Source organism: Castanea sativa, chromosome 10 (genome assembly GCF_040712315.1).
Source record: "Castanea sativa cultivar Marrone di Chiusa Pesio chromosome 10, ASM4071231v1".
Lineage (NCBI taxonomy): Eukaryota > Viridiplantae > Streptophyta > Magnoliopsida > Fagales > Fagaceae > Castanea > Castanea sativa.
The window spans coordinates 17,262,222-17,277,639 of record NC_134022.1 but is presented as its reverse complement, the minus strand read 5'-3'; the positions used below and the strand labels follow the sequence as shown (position 1 = coordinate 17,277,639).

At 34.3% G+C, this 15,418-nt stretch overlaps 1 protein-coding gene across 1 annotated transcript; it reads left to right on the top strand.

The window, feature by feature from the left end:
* The first annotated feature begins 11,305 nt into the window (after nt 1–11,305).
* Nucleotides 11,306–13,844, top strand: LOC142612128 (uncharacterized). The gene is made up of 5 exons (XM_075784250.1): nt 11,306–12,148; nt 12,226–12,778; nt 13,108–13,312; nt 13,432–13,607; nt 13,723–13,844. The coding sequence occupies exons 1-5, from the start codon at nt 11,306–11,308 to the stop codon at nt 13,842–13,844; spliced, it is 1,899 nt and encodes a 632-aa protein (XP_075640365.1).
* The last annotated feature ends 1,574 nt before the right edge of the window (nt 13,845–15,418 follow it).

Below are 15,418 nucleotides of genomic sequence, written 5' to 3'. Positions count from 1 at the left end.
TAGAAAGGATTAGATTTTATCTCGCTCAATAAATAATTCAGGCTTTTATGAGAAAATATTAGGTCCCATAGTGTTTTGCATTTGTAGCCCAATTTTGTGATAGAAAGGAGAAAAGTTGTGCGCTAGCATAGTGATAGTCAAAAAAAATAATATTTAGGCATGCCCAATAATTTGTTTGTGACCTTTGAAAAGAAATAAATAGGTGTCATTTAAAAAATATTACGTGTAAAGAAATGTACCCAAACAAATGCAAACTCAAATTTTACAAACTCAAGTTCCAAAAATATTGTACATTCTTAAATATTTCCAAAATAATGGTAGATTGCTAAAAATTTTGGCCAAAAGTGGTATTTGGTCATTTTCGCCCTTTAAGCAAGAATATCTTGGGCCAAACTATAACAACAGCTAACTGACTCTAAAATCGGGCTGAATGCAAGCTTTCGACCCATGAATTTAGCTTCTTTTTTCTCATTCATCGCCTGCCTGTGACCAAAGATAAAAGGTATTTCATATGACTACTAACTCTAGCTTGTTAAATCAAACTGAAGTAGAAATAAAAGAGTTGCACTAAAATTGCAATTCCTAATACAACCGTTTAAATTGTTATCTACATCTATTGTCTTTTGGAATAAGAAACTCAACACTAAACAAATTCTGATACTAGGATAATCCTTTTCTACAAATTCTCTAATGACATATAATAAGTATACAAGTAGTCGCCACATATGAAAGTCATAAGCAACAGTATGTTAAAACCCAAAAAATCTGTCAAAGAATTTCACATGGAAGATCAATCATTTAAATCAACAAGGCAATATGGAGATATTGCAGAAGAAATAGACAAGCTTGAGACGATGTGTTGGAAGTTCAGCAACTTTGCAATATTTCCAAATCCCCTCCTGATCATCAGTTCTTCCACGATCAGTTCTACCCAGATGAAAACATTGGAGGCAAATCTTCCTGATTCGATTTACATAAGAGCTTACAAGTCAAGGCAGGATCTAATGAAAGCAGTGATAGTAGGTCCTAAAGGTACCTCTTATTCCCATGTCTTGTTCTTCTTTGACATACAGTTTCCAAGCAATTATCCAGCTCAGCCTCCAGAGCTCTTCTACCTTTCTTGGCCTTGATGTGAATTCAAACCTTAAACGGAATGGGAAGGTTAACCTCAACCTGTTGAAGTATTGGCATCAATGGTACGAACATAAAGAACAAAGCTGGAAACCCAAAAAATCCATTATAGTACAGGTACTTGTTTCAATCCGAGATTTGGTTTTCAATAGCAAACCTTATCTCAGCGGGTGTTATAACAAGGAGGTTTTAATGCAAATGTGCAAGGCCATGCGTTTCATGCTTAGGGACCCGCCTATAGATTTCAAAGTTTTTGTGGAAGGATATTTAAGAACAAATGCTCATCCAATTCTGTTAAACTATAAAGCTCAGATGGGTGACAGTAAAGCTCCAAACCAGTTAATTTTCAAGCTTGTGAGGGCATTTGAAGAGAATGGAACTTATTTTAGACGTTAGACATTATTATAATCAGCAACAATATGAACAGACATTGAAGGAAGAGGAGCTTCTGGAGGAGAAAAGTGAAGGGACTATATTGAAGATTTGGAGTAAACCAAAAATACTAGATTTGTAAAATTAAGGCTTTGGTGCTTTAGTTTAGTTTGCTTCTTTTTTCTTTTTATTTTTTCAGATACCATAGGAATAGGATTTGAACCCATGTCATCCATTCCATGAAGATTATTCTTTATCACATCAATTGAGATAATTGGGATCCACTAGTTTGCTTTAATATTAGAGTATTTCCTATTTTACTCACTTTAAGTCTCTAAACATTTGGTTATGACTTTACCATTCTATTTGCAAATTTCATTCATCTAGGCTATTTTAGAGAACCCATCATTTTTTTTTCTTGCCAATTATAGTATTATACTCAATGGATTCAAAAACCCACCTCACCCCTCTACCTTGTTCCCATAAGAAGAGGAGATGCCATTTCAGCTACATTTCATTGACTTAAAGAAACCATAATGGACAAAGAGCACATTCTAAGTCACAAGCAAGCCACACACCTAAAAGACTTTCTAAACCTAAGTTGTATTTAACAATATTAGAAATTCAATGACTATGAATCTTGTAATTCAATGGTATTACCTGATTCTTCAAATAAGGAGGACTTTGAGTTTGAATCCCCTCCCCACTTATTGTAAGCGAATATATATATAATGCAACTTTAAAGCTACACTACATTGTTTGCCTAAAGGTTCAGTGAGTCTCACGTACCATTTAATTGTGCTTGATCATTAGCAATGATTTATAGTTTTTTTCTTTTGAAATAACCCAAACTTACACACACTGACACACCTATCCACCATCTAGGTTGTGGATCTTAAACCCACAGCCTCTCCCTCAATCCCATTCTTATGGGAAAAGTGCCATTTGAAATTGAACTCATTCATTTGTTTAGTTATCAACTATATGACTGCTCTGATTCTAAGACAATGAGCTCTAGCTCAACTCACATCTCCTCCCCCTAACGAGTTTTATGGGAAAGGTCGTGGGTTCAAAACACATTGGGTGCTTTTGTAACTTACTAATCGAAAATAAATTATTGCTCTAATTCTGCACTAATGAGTTCTTCAACTAACACTTCCACCTCATATAAGTTCTAGGAGAGGATGAGGTCTTGAGTTCAAGACTCAGTGGGTGCATGTGTAACTTACCAATAATAATAATAAATGGTGTTTGCTATGATTCTGCTATGTGTAACTGATTGCTCTCTGATTCTGTTCTGAGCATTTTGTTTTCACAAAGGTTGACATAGCAAATTGTTAACACCACCACTTTACTATCTAATATTGAGAACTTGCCACCTCATCAATTGCGGATTTTTTTTTTTGGGGAAAAAAGTATACAAGTAGACTTATTGTTCTTAATTGGTAAGAATAGTATTGATAAAGCTCAAAGCCCCTAAGTGCTTTTTGAAGAAGCACAAAAGCACGCCTAGATGCACTTTTTAAATTTTTTTTTGATAAAAAAAAAAAAAAAATATATATATATATATATATATATATATATGAATCATTGAAATTAATGCTTGATCTTGAAGGAAATGACAAAGGGATCTTTCACTTATTTAATATTAAAACCCTGTTCTTATAAGGTTAATATTACAGACACAAAAAAATTGCTTACATAGACAAACAATAATAAATTACTATTCTTGTACTTTTTCATCTTTGCCTTTTGGATATAATTTGATTAAATCGTTCACTTCTTTTTGATCATGTAGAGCAAACTTTCTATAATTAGATTACTATCATATTGTCCATTGATAATTGTTTTCAGATTTACAGAATACAAATTTTAAGAAACTGAAAGAACTAATGCAAAAAAATTTGAACTTACAATCTTGGAGCAATTGCACCATCTATTTTAGCTAATAGGAAGAATATCTTACTATTTAGATTTATTAGTTTAATTAGCAAGAACTCATGTGCCAAATTTCAACAACCAAAACAAATTTGAGTAAGAATTTAAAATAAATATTAGCTACAAAAGAAAGTAAAACGAAAGAAATTATTTATTAAAAAAACAAAACAAAGGAGGAGGCTTAAGGTATTGCAGTGTGTACCGGAACAGAGAATCTTCAGGTGGTTTTTACTGGGCCTTGTTGTAACTGAATACAGTTATAGCTTTGTACAGGAAAAAAAAATGAAAAGACAGATTACGAGTTTGTGCGTGAATCTAACAGCATCCAATGAGAAAGAAGGGTTTTGGTGCTTTTGTCATTGGATGTGGATATTAGATTCACACACAAACCTGAAATATGACTCTTCTTGTGCAAGTGCAACTGTTCTGTATTGTATCTATCTACATATGCATGTACAACAGAGACTTTGAGATTTTAGAGAGAGAGAGAGAGAGAGGGAGATTTTATATTCTTCTTATTAAGCTTTTTGTACGGAGCCCTAGCTAGTTAAGTTCGGCTTGATTTCTTTTGGGCCATACTTTGAGTAAACGGACTGTTTCAGTGTTTTGTGTCGTACTAATGTTTCCCCACACTTGGTGAAGGTGTTGGGCCTCTTATTATGGCTGATGGGGACAATGGAGCAAAAGCTGTATCAAAATGAAAGGGCTTTAATGATTTTTTTTTTTTTGGTCCTTAAATTATGTGACAAAATTCCATTTATTTTGTGTCAATTTAACCTATGAAGTTTTGCAAATGTCTCAATACCATCATTGATTTTGTAAGGTTGAATTTAATCAACCATGTATTGGTTTTATTTCATGCCAAATTTGCTTGTAATTTAGCATGTAGAAACCCTGTATTTAGGTGGGAATAATGTGAGGGTTATGTGTGAGAGAGTGTGAAGAAACTCAAGTTGCGTGCATTCAAGAGGAGTCTTGCAACTAGATCTCGCAACTAGCAAGTCACCAAAGTGCGACACGTGTAAAGCATGCAGGAAGCTGAAGGGTCACGACAGCTGGAGCACTACAGGACAAAAAGTACAATCTAGCCTAGAAGTTATCTCGCGACTCAAACTCGCTACTTGTTCCAGTCGTGAGGCCAAGTCGCCAGAATACCCTGTTTGCATAAAACTGACTTTTCACATTCCTCACGTACCCTACTATAAATACCATTATACCTATGAAATGTATGTGTGGCTATTCAAAGAGAAAAACTCTAAGAGATTTTTACAACACACCCACCTCATTAGAGAGAGAGCTACTCATTCTTAAAGAAAAATCTTTGTAGTCTCTTCTCATTCTCTCTCCCATTGTTATACCTATTGAGAGGAGATTTGTATCCAAACACTACCCACACTCATTTAGAGTGCTGAGTGTTTTTGGAGCTTGAGAAGCATTGGAAGATGCCAAGGAAGGCGGATGCAATATGAAGCTTTTTGCATCTCTCTTCTCTTACTCTTTATCTTTTAATTACTGCTGTGTTTGTGATTGATTTTCGTTTAGAGTGTTTTATCAATTTGGGTTTAGCTTATATTTATCTTTCCGCACATAAATTGTTTGTGTATAAACTTGTATTGGTAATTTTGTATTTGAGGGTCTTAGCGTTCATTGATGTTATATACGCTATTTGAACTTTCAGATTTTAGGAAATTGCTCTGTAAATTAATAATATGGACTAAAAAGTTTGAAAGACGCAGTATAAACTAAAGGTAAATATAGAACAAAACTTTAAAAGGAAAGATTGTTAGGCTACATACATGAAACCTAGTTTGTGTTTAATTTGAATTATAAACTTAACTCGATATAAAAGTATTACAATTTTTAATGCGAGATTGTATGAGGCTTGATTTTCTGTATTGCGTTTTTTAGCTTATTGTGAATCTGCTATGTAGGATACAAATATTGTTACTTCAGATTGGGGTTTATCGTGTTTTTTAGAGAGAAAAATTGCTCTGCCATATCTTGCATTTTTTTAAAAAAATGGTGAAATTATTGCAATTGAAGAGTTAAGGAGGCAGATTATGGAGGAAGATCATAATACTCCTTATAAAGTGCATCCCGATAATACAATGAAGTATTTGGACTTGAAAACTAATTATCAACAACTCCATGGACATAGGCTAATTGCCGATCAAAGTAGTTTTTTATGTCATATGATTGCCTTTGCATGTGTTAATTTTCTTTCTATTTTTCATTTCTCACATATCTGAGAATTTACTCTTTCTATTTTTGGCCTCTCTCATACTTGGAAATTTGTGTAAATTCTCAACAAAGATTAAAAAAAAAATAATGTTAAGGGATTAACTAAAAGAGAAAAGAAAAAGAAGGGAATGATGATAGTATTGTGGATTGTGGATGAGAATTTATGAAGTGCATGTGACCACGTAATCAAGCACATGAACATGTGGACATGAAAACATACTTTCTATCTGCCACGATGGCTGATTGGCTGCCACTAGTAGTAAGTAGTAACCACCTCCCCCATAGATTCCTAAAGCACCCTGCAAAATAACATTTATAACAAAACTCAGTGACAAAATTAGCCATTTAAAACCTAAAAACGTTTCCTAATTAAAATTAGTATTTCCAGGCACATGGAGAACATGGCTGCTCACTCCTTGACTCCAAGAAAACGTAAAGGAAAGTACTGTGAATCGTGTGTGTAACCATTATGGGCCACTTAGGCCCACAACTATTCATTAGGGCTTCCTCTCTGCTTCTTCATTCTTCGGCACATGGTATGGTCCGTTTGTACACGAGACTTGTATTAAAAATTATAATCCTAGCTAGAAATTAATGTTATTATTAATGATGGTAGAGCCACCCTTTTGCCACCTAGTTAAGTTTAATGGAATTTTTTTCATAAAATATTTGGCACAAGCTTCCATTAAACCAAGATGAGATCATCTATATTTCATTTAAAAAATAGTGAGAACTCATTTCAAATGGAGAAATCCTTTTAATTTTTTTATTCTGCGGTATGGGGTTTAATTAGTGTAGATACTTTCTCAATATCATGTATGTGTTTTTTTCATTCACTTTTGTGAGAATTTTCTCTTTAGGTCCACTATTCTTGGATTTAACTACTCTCTACTAAAGTACTAATAGTTCGGTTAAGGAAGTGCAGGAAAAGCCTTAAAATTTTATAGTTCAATTAGCATCTTTTAGTATTTTCAACATAAACATTTAAAGTTTAAATTCATGGAGGTTATAACTATTGAATTATTAATAATAATAAAATCATAACCTAGTGGCTTACATACCAATGGAAATGTAGAATGTGTTTTATAATGTATTGGATGGTAAAATACTATATTAAAGAGAAAGTTCGTCAATAATGCATGACTATAATTAGCTAGAGTTTCATCCACGCATGTGCACAGCCGTCATACACTTTGTTTGTGTTTACCGGTAAATAGAAGAAAAATAAATACGTACCAACCAAGGGAAATACATGAAAAGAACATCCTAACAATACAACAACACACTCCTTCCTACCTGTATTACAATTACAAGCAACACAAACAATTAAAGTGAAAAGCCCCACTATTCCAAAGATCCAGTAAGGACATATGGCTTTAAGACCATACGATCCATAGACTTAGATATATGTTAGCCAGAGAAATAGCCATTTGTTTTATTTACTTGGTAGACGTAGCATTTACTACAAGTGCATGTGCTTGCATGTTCTTGAGCTCATGCTATTGTGAAAAGCAGAGGAACGAAAGAAACTATACCTTCAAGTCATGAACCGCCACCAGTAATATTAGTTCTGTCCAAAACTAGAATAGGTAGCAAGCAATAATTTAAAAAAAAATCAATAATTCTCGGAAATATTGTATACTTGATAATTTTTTTCATTTTCTGAAAACATAAATGAATTTTGTGATAATATATAAGAGAATGTATTGCTTATCCTGAATTGTTATTATTTTTCTGTATGAAGAGTACTTAATCACTGGCTTGTGATTAATTTGGAAGATAACGTGCCTAAAATCAGTCTTTATTTGTTGTCCAGAAAACAAGGAAAAAACAAAAAAAGATTCTACACTAATGTTAAGCCTGGGATCTCTTCCAAAGTATATCACTGACAAAGATGCATGCATCTTTGTCTTTAAGATTGTCTTAAAGTTTATCTATGTTCACCGCCGTACTATGAACCAGACATGTTAGAACATGATTTATCAGATAGGTGTTTAGGAAAACAATCATAATTTTGATGAGAAAAAAATGGGGTTCATGAATGTCAGAAGAAAATCTACCTTATCCCAACATTAAGATCTGAATTGTCCACTATTCTGAACACAAATATTGCCAAGTAAGCCATATAATTTATAATAGTTTTCATATATAGGTTTCCTGTTTGGGAACATGGCTATAACCACCAGAAACCCTAGAGGCCTATATATTTTCATCGCCATGTTTATCGAGCTGGAAGGAGGAAATTAAGGGGACCCCAATTTCACATTTATATTTGCATTGAATTTAGAAAGTGGGGGAGGAATAATCCAGGGTGTTTTCATGAGAGATGGAGGTGTGTGATGAAAGGTGGTGGCTTAAGGGGGGTTGGGTGGTGAAGAACAATCATGTGGGTGCATGTGGATTGAGTTGGAGAACATGCCCAACGACACAAGCAACACCTTTGGGACGCTTGGCTCTCTATTATTCATGTATATATTGTATCCCATTCTCTTGGACTCCTTCTATGAAATTGTCTATGTGGTCCCCGCCTTTTTTTTAAACAATTTGTGTGTGTTATGTTATCCTCAATGGCCACCAACCCATGTCCCAAATCACCATATAAAAGCACTCATTGTGTCATTTGGGCTACAGGGGTTTTATCTAGCTAGTTATCTAGGCAACTAAAGTTGTACGGTGTGTGCTTAAAAGTCTTCAAAGTTTGATTGAAAATTTTGAAATATGGGAGTTTCTCCACAATCCCTCCTTGTTTCCCTTGATATGAAGGGTCTGCTGCTTCAAGGGAATGATCATGAGCAAAGTTGCAGTGCAGAAGGGTCTTTATGTAGCCAACATATGGGAGCCCAAGCCAATATGAGAAGTTGGCAAGTGAAGAAGCAAAGGGTTATGAGGAAAAAAGGAGGACATGTTAAGAGCAAGAGGGCAACGAGGATTTTGATGAAGAGGGTGGCACGTCTAGGTTCAAAAAAACCGGCGAATGGGATTGTGAGAAGGGTTCGAACCCTGAAGAGGCTCATTCCGAACAGTGAGTCCATGGGATTGGATGGACTCTTTCAAGAGACAGCTGATTACATTTTGTCTTTACAAATGAGAGTGAGAGCCATGCAGGTTATGGTTAATGTATTGGGAGGTTCTGATGAGTGATCTAATTAATCATTTGTAAAAAGGCTGTAATCATCATTCTTTTCTTCCTCTTCCTCTTCATCTTCTTCTTCTTTTTCTTTTATTTATTTTATTATTATTTATTTTTACTTCTTTTCCATTATGCTTTGTCTTTTCATGTGGTTCATAGACATAGAAGCTTGAGTGTTGATGTTGTCTAGGTTTATTAACAACAGCTTGGTCATTTTATTTGGTCATGAAAAGTGACATTGGGATGAACAAGTGATCAGTTAGTGAAATTCATATTTTTATTCTTTACATTTATGTTTACCAAATTCGATATATATCTTTCTGCTCGGTTGTATTGTCTTCAAAATTGTATCGGCTATTAACGGTATGGTTACCATATATAATTACGGCAAAATAGTGTGGCTATTTGAAATTATGAAGAGACTTGGAACTGTTGAACATAATAATGTGTCCAAATCAAATTCTAAATAGACTTGTATCGAGGTATATTTTACAAATTTTTCTTACAATTCCTTTTTTAGGATGGACAATTCTGGATTACAATGGTAATGATGAGATCAAATTCAAAAAACATATCTACATAAGGGGTTTTGTCAACCAATTAACATTCTTTTTTCACAAAGCCAATTGGCAAAGTATTGCTGTTAATTTAATCTAGCTTGATTCAAAGAACATACTAGTTGGTTGGAATATAAAATTATAGAAGATGTTACATATTATATTGCTTGTATTGTTATCTTTTTCAAACTGACACCGGTGATAAAGTATATAAAGACTATTTTTTATTATAGGATTTCAAAAATGGGGAAAAAAAAGAGAAGCTACATACGTTTAGGATTATTATAGCGCACATAATAAAGCCCCCTAAAGAAAATGTGAAGTTTTTTTTTTAATAAAAAAATCAGAGCTTTCAAAAAATTATATGCGAGCAGTAAAAATCACGCCTAAAAAAGTTTTGAACTCGTTTAAACGTGTTACTAGATTAATGTATTTACGTTCTATAACAACAATGATTAGCGTTTCATGGCTACAATGAATCTCAAGATATTCACAAGCATGGTTTAAATATTAGCATAATGTGAGGACAAGAATAAATAATGGAGCAAACAATATGTAATGTGAGTTGAATAGATTGAAAAAAAAAAAACACACACACACACTTTTTGGATGATTATCCATCTACTTATTATTATATTCGTTACGTATACTTTGCACTCCAGCTTCAAGTAATATTAGTTGCTTCAACTAAAAATTCACATCCAAATTATAAATTTATTTTTAGCTTGGTTACAAGTGTATTTAATCATGTTGTTGGAGTATCATGCAAACATCAAGATATTCTTCGTGAAAATTAAACATATTGTTCAAGTTATAGAAACACTACGAAATAATGAAAGATCAGCAAATCGAGGCTTGAATCAAAAGACATATATAATAAAAGACTTGGTAATTAATACACATTGAAATGTTCACTAAGGTGCATTTGTTAGTCTTTGTTGAGTTTTTGCAAATTCGTACCCAAAAGTCCATAAAGAGGAATGCTTAACAAAAAGCAAGGCTCAAAAGCCCATGAGGAAGAAAGCCCAGTAAAAAGCAAGGCTCAAAAGCCCGCCAAGAAGACCGAAGTGCAAGAAATACCCAAAGAAAACAGAGAAGAAATAAAAGTTTAGACTTACGCTAAGAAATGCAAGGAAAAGTGATTTGCAGCAGAATACAAACCTGCAACAGAATACAGATCTGCTGCAAAATACAGTTCTTCAGCTATGGCTTTGGCAAATCAAGGCAACTTGGGTCCAAGACCCTTTTAATCCAATAAATATTATTTGGCCCACAAAGGCCCAAATCCTTTGTACTTGCATGAAAGAAAGAAAAGTCAAACCAAAGGAAATGATGTACAATAGGAAACGCATGAAGAAATAAGACAAAGCCAACGGCTGAAAATGCGTGAAAGAGAAAGAAAACAAAATCAGAGAAGAGACAAAAGAAAACAAGGCAAGCCTAAGAGCCTATACTCTCTTCCACAGAAGATAAACACGGGCAGAAGAGACACACATTAGAATAAAACAAAATCAATCTACTACAGCAAAAACAACGTAGGAATGAAAGAATACAAAAACAGAGGATAATGAAGCAAACACACAAGGGCCAGAGCACCACCAACCTGTACCCAGCCAATACAAGGGAGGTTGGCCCACAATCAAGGGATTCAAATGGTGTGGTTTGGTGGTAGAGGGAAAAGGGGTTTATATTTGATTTCCAGCCATGGCTTCTTTTGGGAAGATGCCCTGCTGGGATCAAGGTTTTTAAACTCGGACCAGACCGTACGGTCCGACTGGGAAACCCTCGAACCTTCAGATCTACAGTCAGTTTAAGGTGAAGAACCGTTCCATGCGAAAAAATCATGGACCCGTGTGAACCACGGTCCAACTATACGATTCTGTGAACCGTGATCAATTCACACGGTTCAAACGGGTGCCTTGTTTCAAGCCTTAAAATGGCGTCGTTCCATCCTTTTTTTATCCCCTATACGGCATCGTTTGGAGCATACACATATATCAACATTAACCCTAAAATGTTGAAACACTCGCCTCACTCTTTCAATCACTCTCTGAGCTCTCTGCCTCACCCTCACTCTCTCAATTACATCTCTCTTCTCACTTTCATCTCGTCGCCGTCGCAGCCCAGATCCCCTATTAGTGTGCCTTCCACAAATAGTGATTTGCAAGAAGATGAAGATGTTCAAGAAGTAATTAGTAGTGGGTTGCCTAAAAAACTTGTTTTAGGTAAAATAAAGGGGACAAAGCTAGTGGATAATTACTTTGCTCCAAGAACTACTCCAGGAGCTCAACCTGGTCTTAAAAGTTTGTTCCAAAGCAAAGAAAAGGTGAGGCAAGCTGATATGGCTATTGCAAGGTGGATGTATGACAATTGCATTCCTTTTAATGCAGTGAATTTAGTGTACTACCAAAGGATGATTGATGCCGTAGCTGCAGCTGGTCCTGGTTACAAAGGTCCATCTTATCATGATGTACGGGTCCCTTTGTTGAGGGATCAAAAGAAAGAGGTTCAGTTGTTGGTTGACTCACAACGTAGACATTGGGCAGAAGTTGGATATACACTTATGGCTGATGGTTGGACAGATATTAGACATAGGTCATTGATTAACTTCCTTGTTTATTGTCCAAGGAGAATGGTATTTGTAAAATCAGTTGATGCCTCAGAGATTGTGAAGAGTTCCAGAAACTTGTTTAAATTGTTTGATGAAGTAGTTACGTGGGTTGGTCCAAAAAACATAGTTCACATGATTCTGATAATGCTTCCAATTATGTATCTGCTGGTAAATTGTTGTGTGAAAAGTATAAAATTATTAGTTGGTCTCCTTGTGCAGTACATTGCCTGAATCTTGTGTTGCAGGATATGGGAGACATGCCTCACATGGATAGACTCAAAGTTACAGTTTTTGTTTATAATCATGTGGCTTTAATTGTTTGGTTAAGGAATAGACCTGGTTGGACAAATATTGTACGTGCAGGAGCAACAAGATTTGCTACTACTTTCCTTTCATTTAGAAGCCTTCATGTGCATAAGCATGACTTGCAAGCCTTAGTGACTAGCAAGTTCTTTATGGACAATAGATTGGCAAGAGAGTCAAAGGCAAAAGAAGCAGTTTTTATCATTTTGGATAATTCTTTTTGGGATGATATTAATTTTATTGTCAAGATTTCATCGCCACTCATTCGTTTGCTACGGATTGTTGCTTCTGATCAAAGGCCTGCAATAGGATATGTGTATGAGGGCATGCATAGAGCACGGTTGGGAATCAAGAAGATCTTCCGAATGAGGAAGCACTTGTACAAGTCATACACCTCAATTATAAAAAACCATTGGGACAAACATTTGCGTAAAGATCTTCATGCTGCTGCATATTGGTTAAATCCCGCTTTTCAATACGATGAGCAGAATTTTTGTCGGAAACCAACAATAAATATGGTTGTTTTGGACTACATTGGGAAAAAAATATGATGGTGACCAAGAAAATGTAATTAAGAAAACCCAATATTTTCGAGACCGTATTGGGAGCTTTGATAGAGATCTTGCATTGTCAACAAGCAAGGCCACTCATCCAGATGAGAAGTAATTAGTTTACTTTAATACTATAAAAAAATCTTAGTTTTTTTTGTTCATGTTGAAAGTTAGTTTTGTCACTGTAGTTAGAACAACTGAAGTGATTATTCAATTGAAAGTTAGTTTGTTTATGTTAATTAATATTAGATTACGTTGTGTTATGAAAATCAGATGAATGGTGGAAGTTGTGGGGTGCTGATGCTCCAAACTTGCAAAAATTGGCAATTAGAATCCTTAGCCAAACTTCCGCCTCTTTTGGATGTGAGCGTTGTTGGAGTTTATTTGACCAAATACATTCTAAAAGGAGAAATAGGTTGGATCATCAAAGGCTCAATGATCTTGTGTTTGTTCATCATAACTTAAGATTGAGACATAGGTAACTAAATGCTATATCTTGTCATTATATTAATTTTTAAGAAGTCATTTATATAATGTAATTGTTAGTTACTAATTATGTTCAAATTCTAATAATGAGCATGACATTTTATGATGCAGGCTTTACAACAAAAAGTTTAATTTTGACCCCATTGATTATGCAAGTATCAACAAAACTGATTTTTGGGTATTTGTGGAAGAGGAAGACCCATATCGTAATTATGAAGGGTTGGAGAATGCAATTTATGAAGAGGGTGCATATCCAGCAAGTGCAAATCCTGCTTCTAATACTGATGGTTAGTTTATATGTAAACAATTTGATAACCTATAGTGATTTCTCTTTTATTTTTTTCAAACTTGTGTAAACATTATAATGATTTTTCTTTTTCTTTTTTTCAAACTTGTGTATAGATGATAGCAGTGAGGTTGAAAGAATTGATTTGGGAACATTTGGACAACCTATTGGCCCTCCTCTTGGATTTCCAAGGAATGATGATGAGCATGATAACTTTTATAACATTGATGATTTATGATCATAATAATTCTGTTTGAACTTTGAAGTTCTATTTTGTATGTTAGAGATAATTTCTATGTCTTTTTGTAAGACAGTGTGTAACTTGGAGTTTGAAGTTTTATTATTGTTATTTAGAAATAAGTTTTATGTATTTTTGTAAGAAACAATGTGTAGTTGTGTACTGTAACTTGGAGGCTTGTTTATGCATTTTTACTTTGTATTTTTTTGAATTGATTTAGTGATTCATATTTATGTTTGCTAAGGATTTGACATTTCTTATTTGTCTTGAAAGTTATGATATAAAAAATATTTGAAAGATAGATCTCTAAATGAATTGGACTTATTTTAGTTAATTTTTATATTTTTTACTAATTTAATATTTTTATATATATTTAAAATAATTATTAAATTAATTATGATGTCATCACGGTTTGACCCCAATTCGACCTCGGTTCGACCTCAAAAACCTTGAACCTCTCCCTTTTACGGTTCAATGAACAGTCGGGGTCTGAAAACCTTGGCTAGGATGGTATCTTACCCAAAAAAGGTAATAAATGGCTAGGACATTCTAATGCATGCCATAGAGGTAGGTGGAGAAAAACCCAAATTTTTATTCGTATGAAACTGAGAGGTAGAGACTCACAGTGAAACCAAACAAAGAGGAATTTTTTTCATGAAACAAGTAGTGGTTGCAGCAAACACGTGCTAAGTAGTAATAGTGGCCAGGCAACCAATGGGTTGGTAGACAGTCTTGAAGGAATACCCACAACAAACCAAAAACATATGGTGAAGCCCTAGGGGTAAAAGGGAGAAATCCCATTGAAAACACGGCAAAACGAAGAGAGAAAACACAACAGAAATAGGGGAATGCATCAATAGACTATCTTTTCCCTCCCTCTTTAGAAAACTCACTCTTTGCAATCTCCAAAGAATGACTACTGTGACTCACATTCCAAACCACTTAACTTTGTAACCTAATTGGGTAACAAGGTTGTGTGAGTTGGAGTTGAGCTCTCATAGTTATTATCCTACTAAAAACAATGTTATTTTAATTCATGATTAAGCTGGCGGAAACTTTACATATTCTTTGCCGACACGTGTATTAGTGTGTTTAGCTTAAACTATTATTCTACCATTCTTATATGTGTATAAATTTCAATCCATACTCTACAGATTACATTTTACATATTTATATGTGAATACGTATAAGCATATATACACATATATGTATAGATATACTTGAGATTACACTAACCCATATAAACTAAGTAACTAACGTTTGCTTGATGGGTATTTTCTTTGAGTTTTAGAGTTGTTTATGTGCAGGAAGTTGAGAAATATTTTTTGTAGAAAAAAATGAGGAGTAGTGATTCACGTTGCAAAAAAATGCATAAAACTTTACTGCACAGCAAAAAGTTAAGAAAATTTAGTTTCGTAGCAAAAGCTGGAAAAATGTTCTTTTTGTGATAGAGATGGAGAAATGTTCCTTCTATGGTAGAAACAAAGAATAAGTCTATTTTGCAGCATCTTCCCTTGGCCTTTGGACTCAACGTTTGCGCACAAACTGACAGTGATAGAATGGTACCTTAAAGC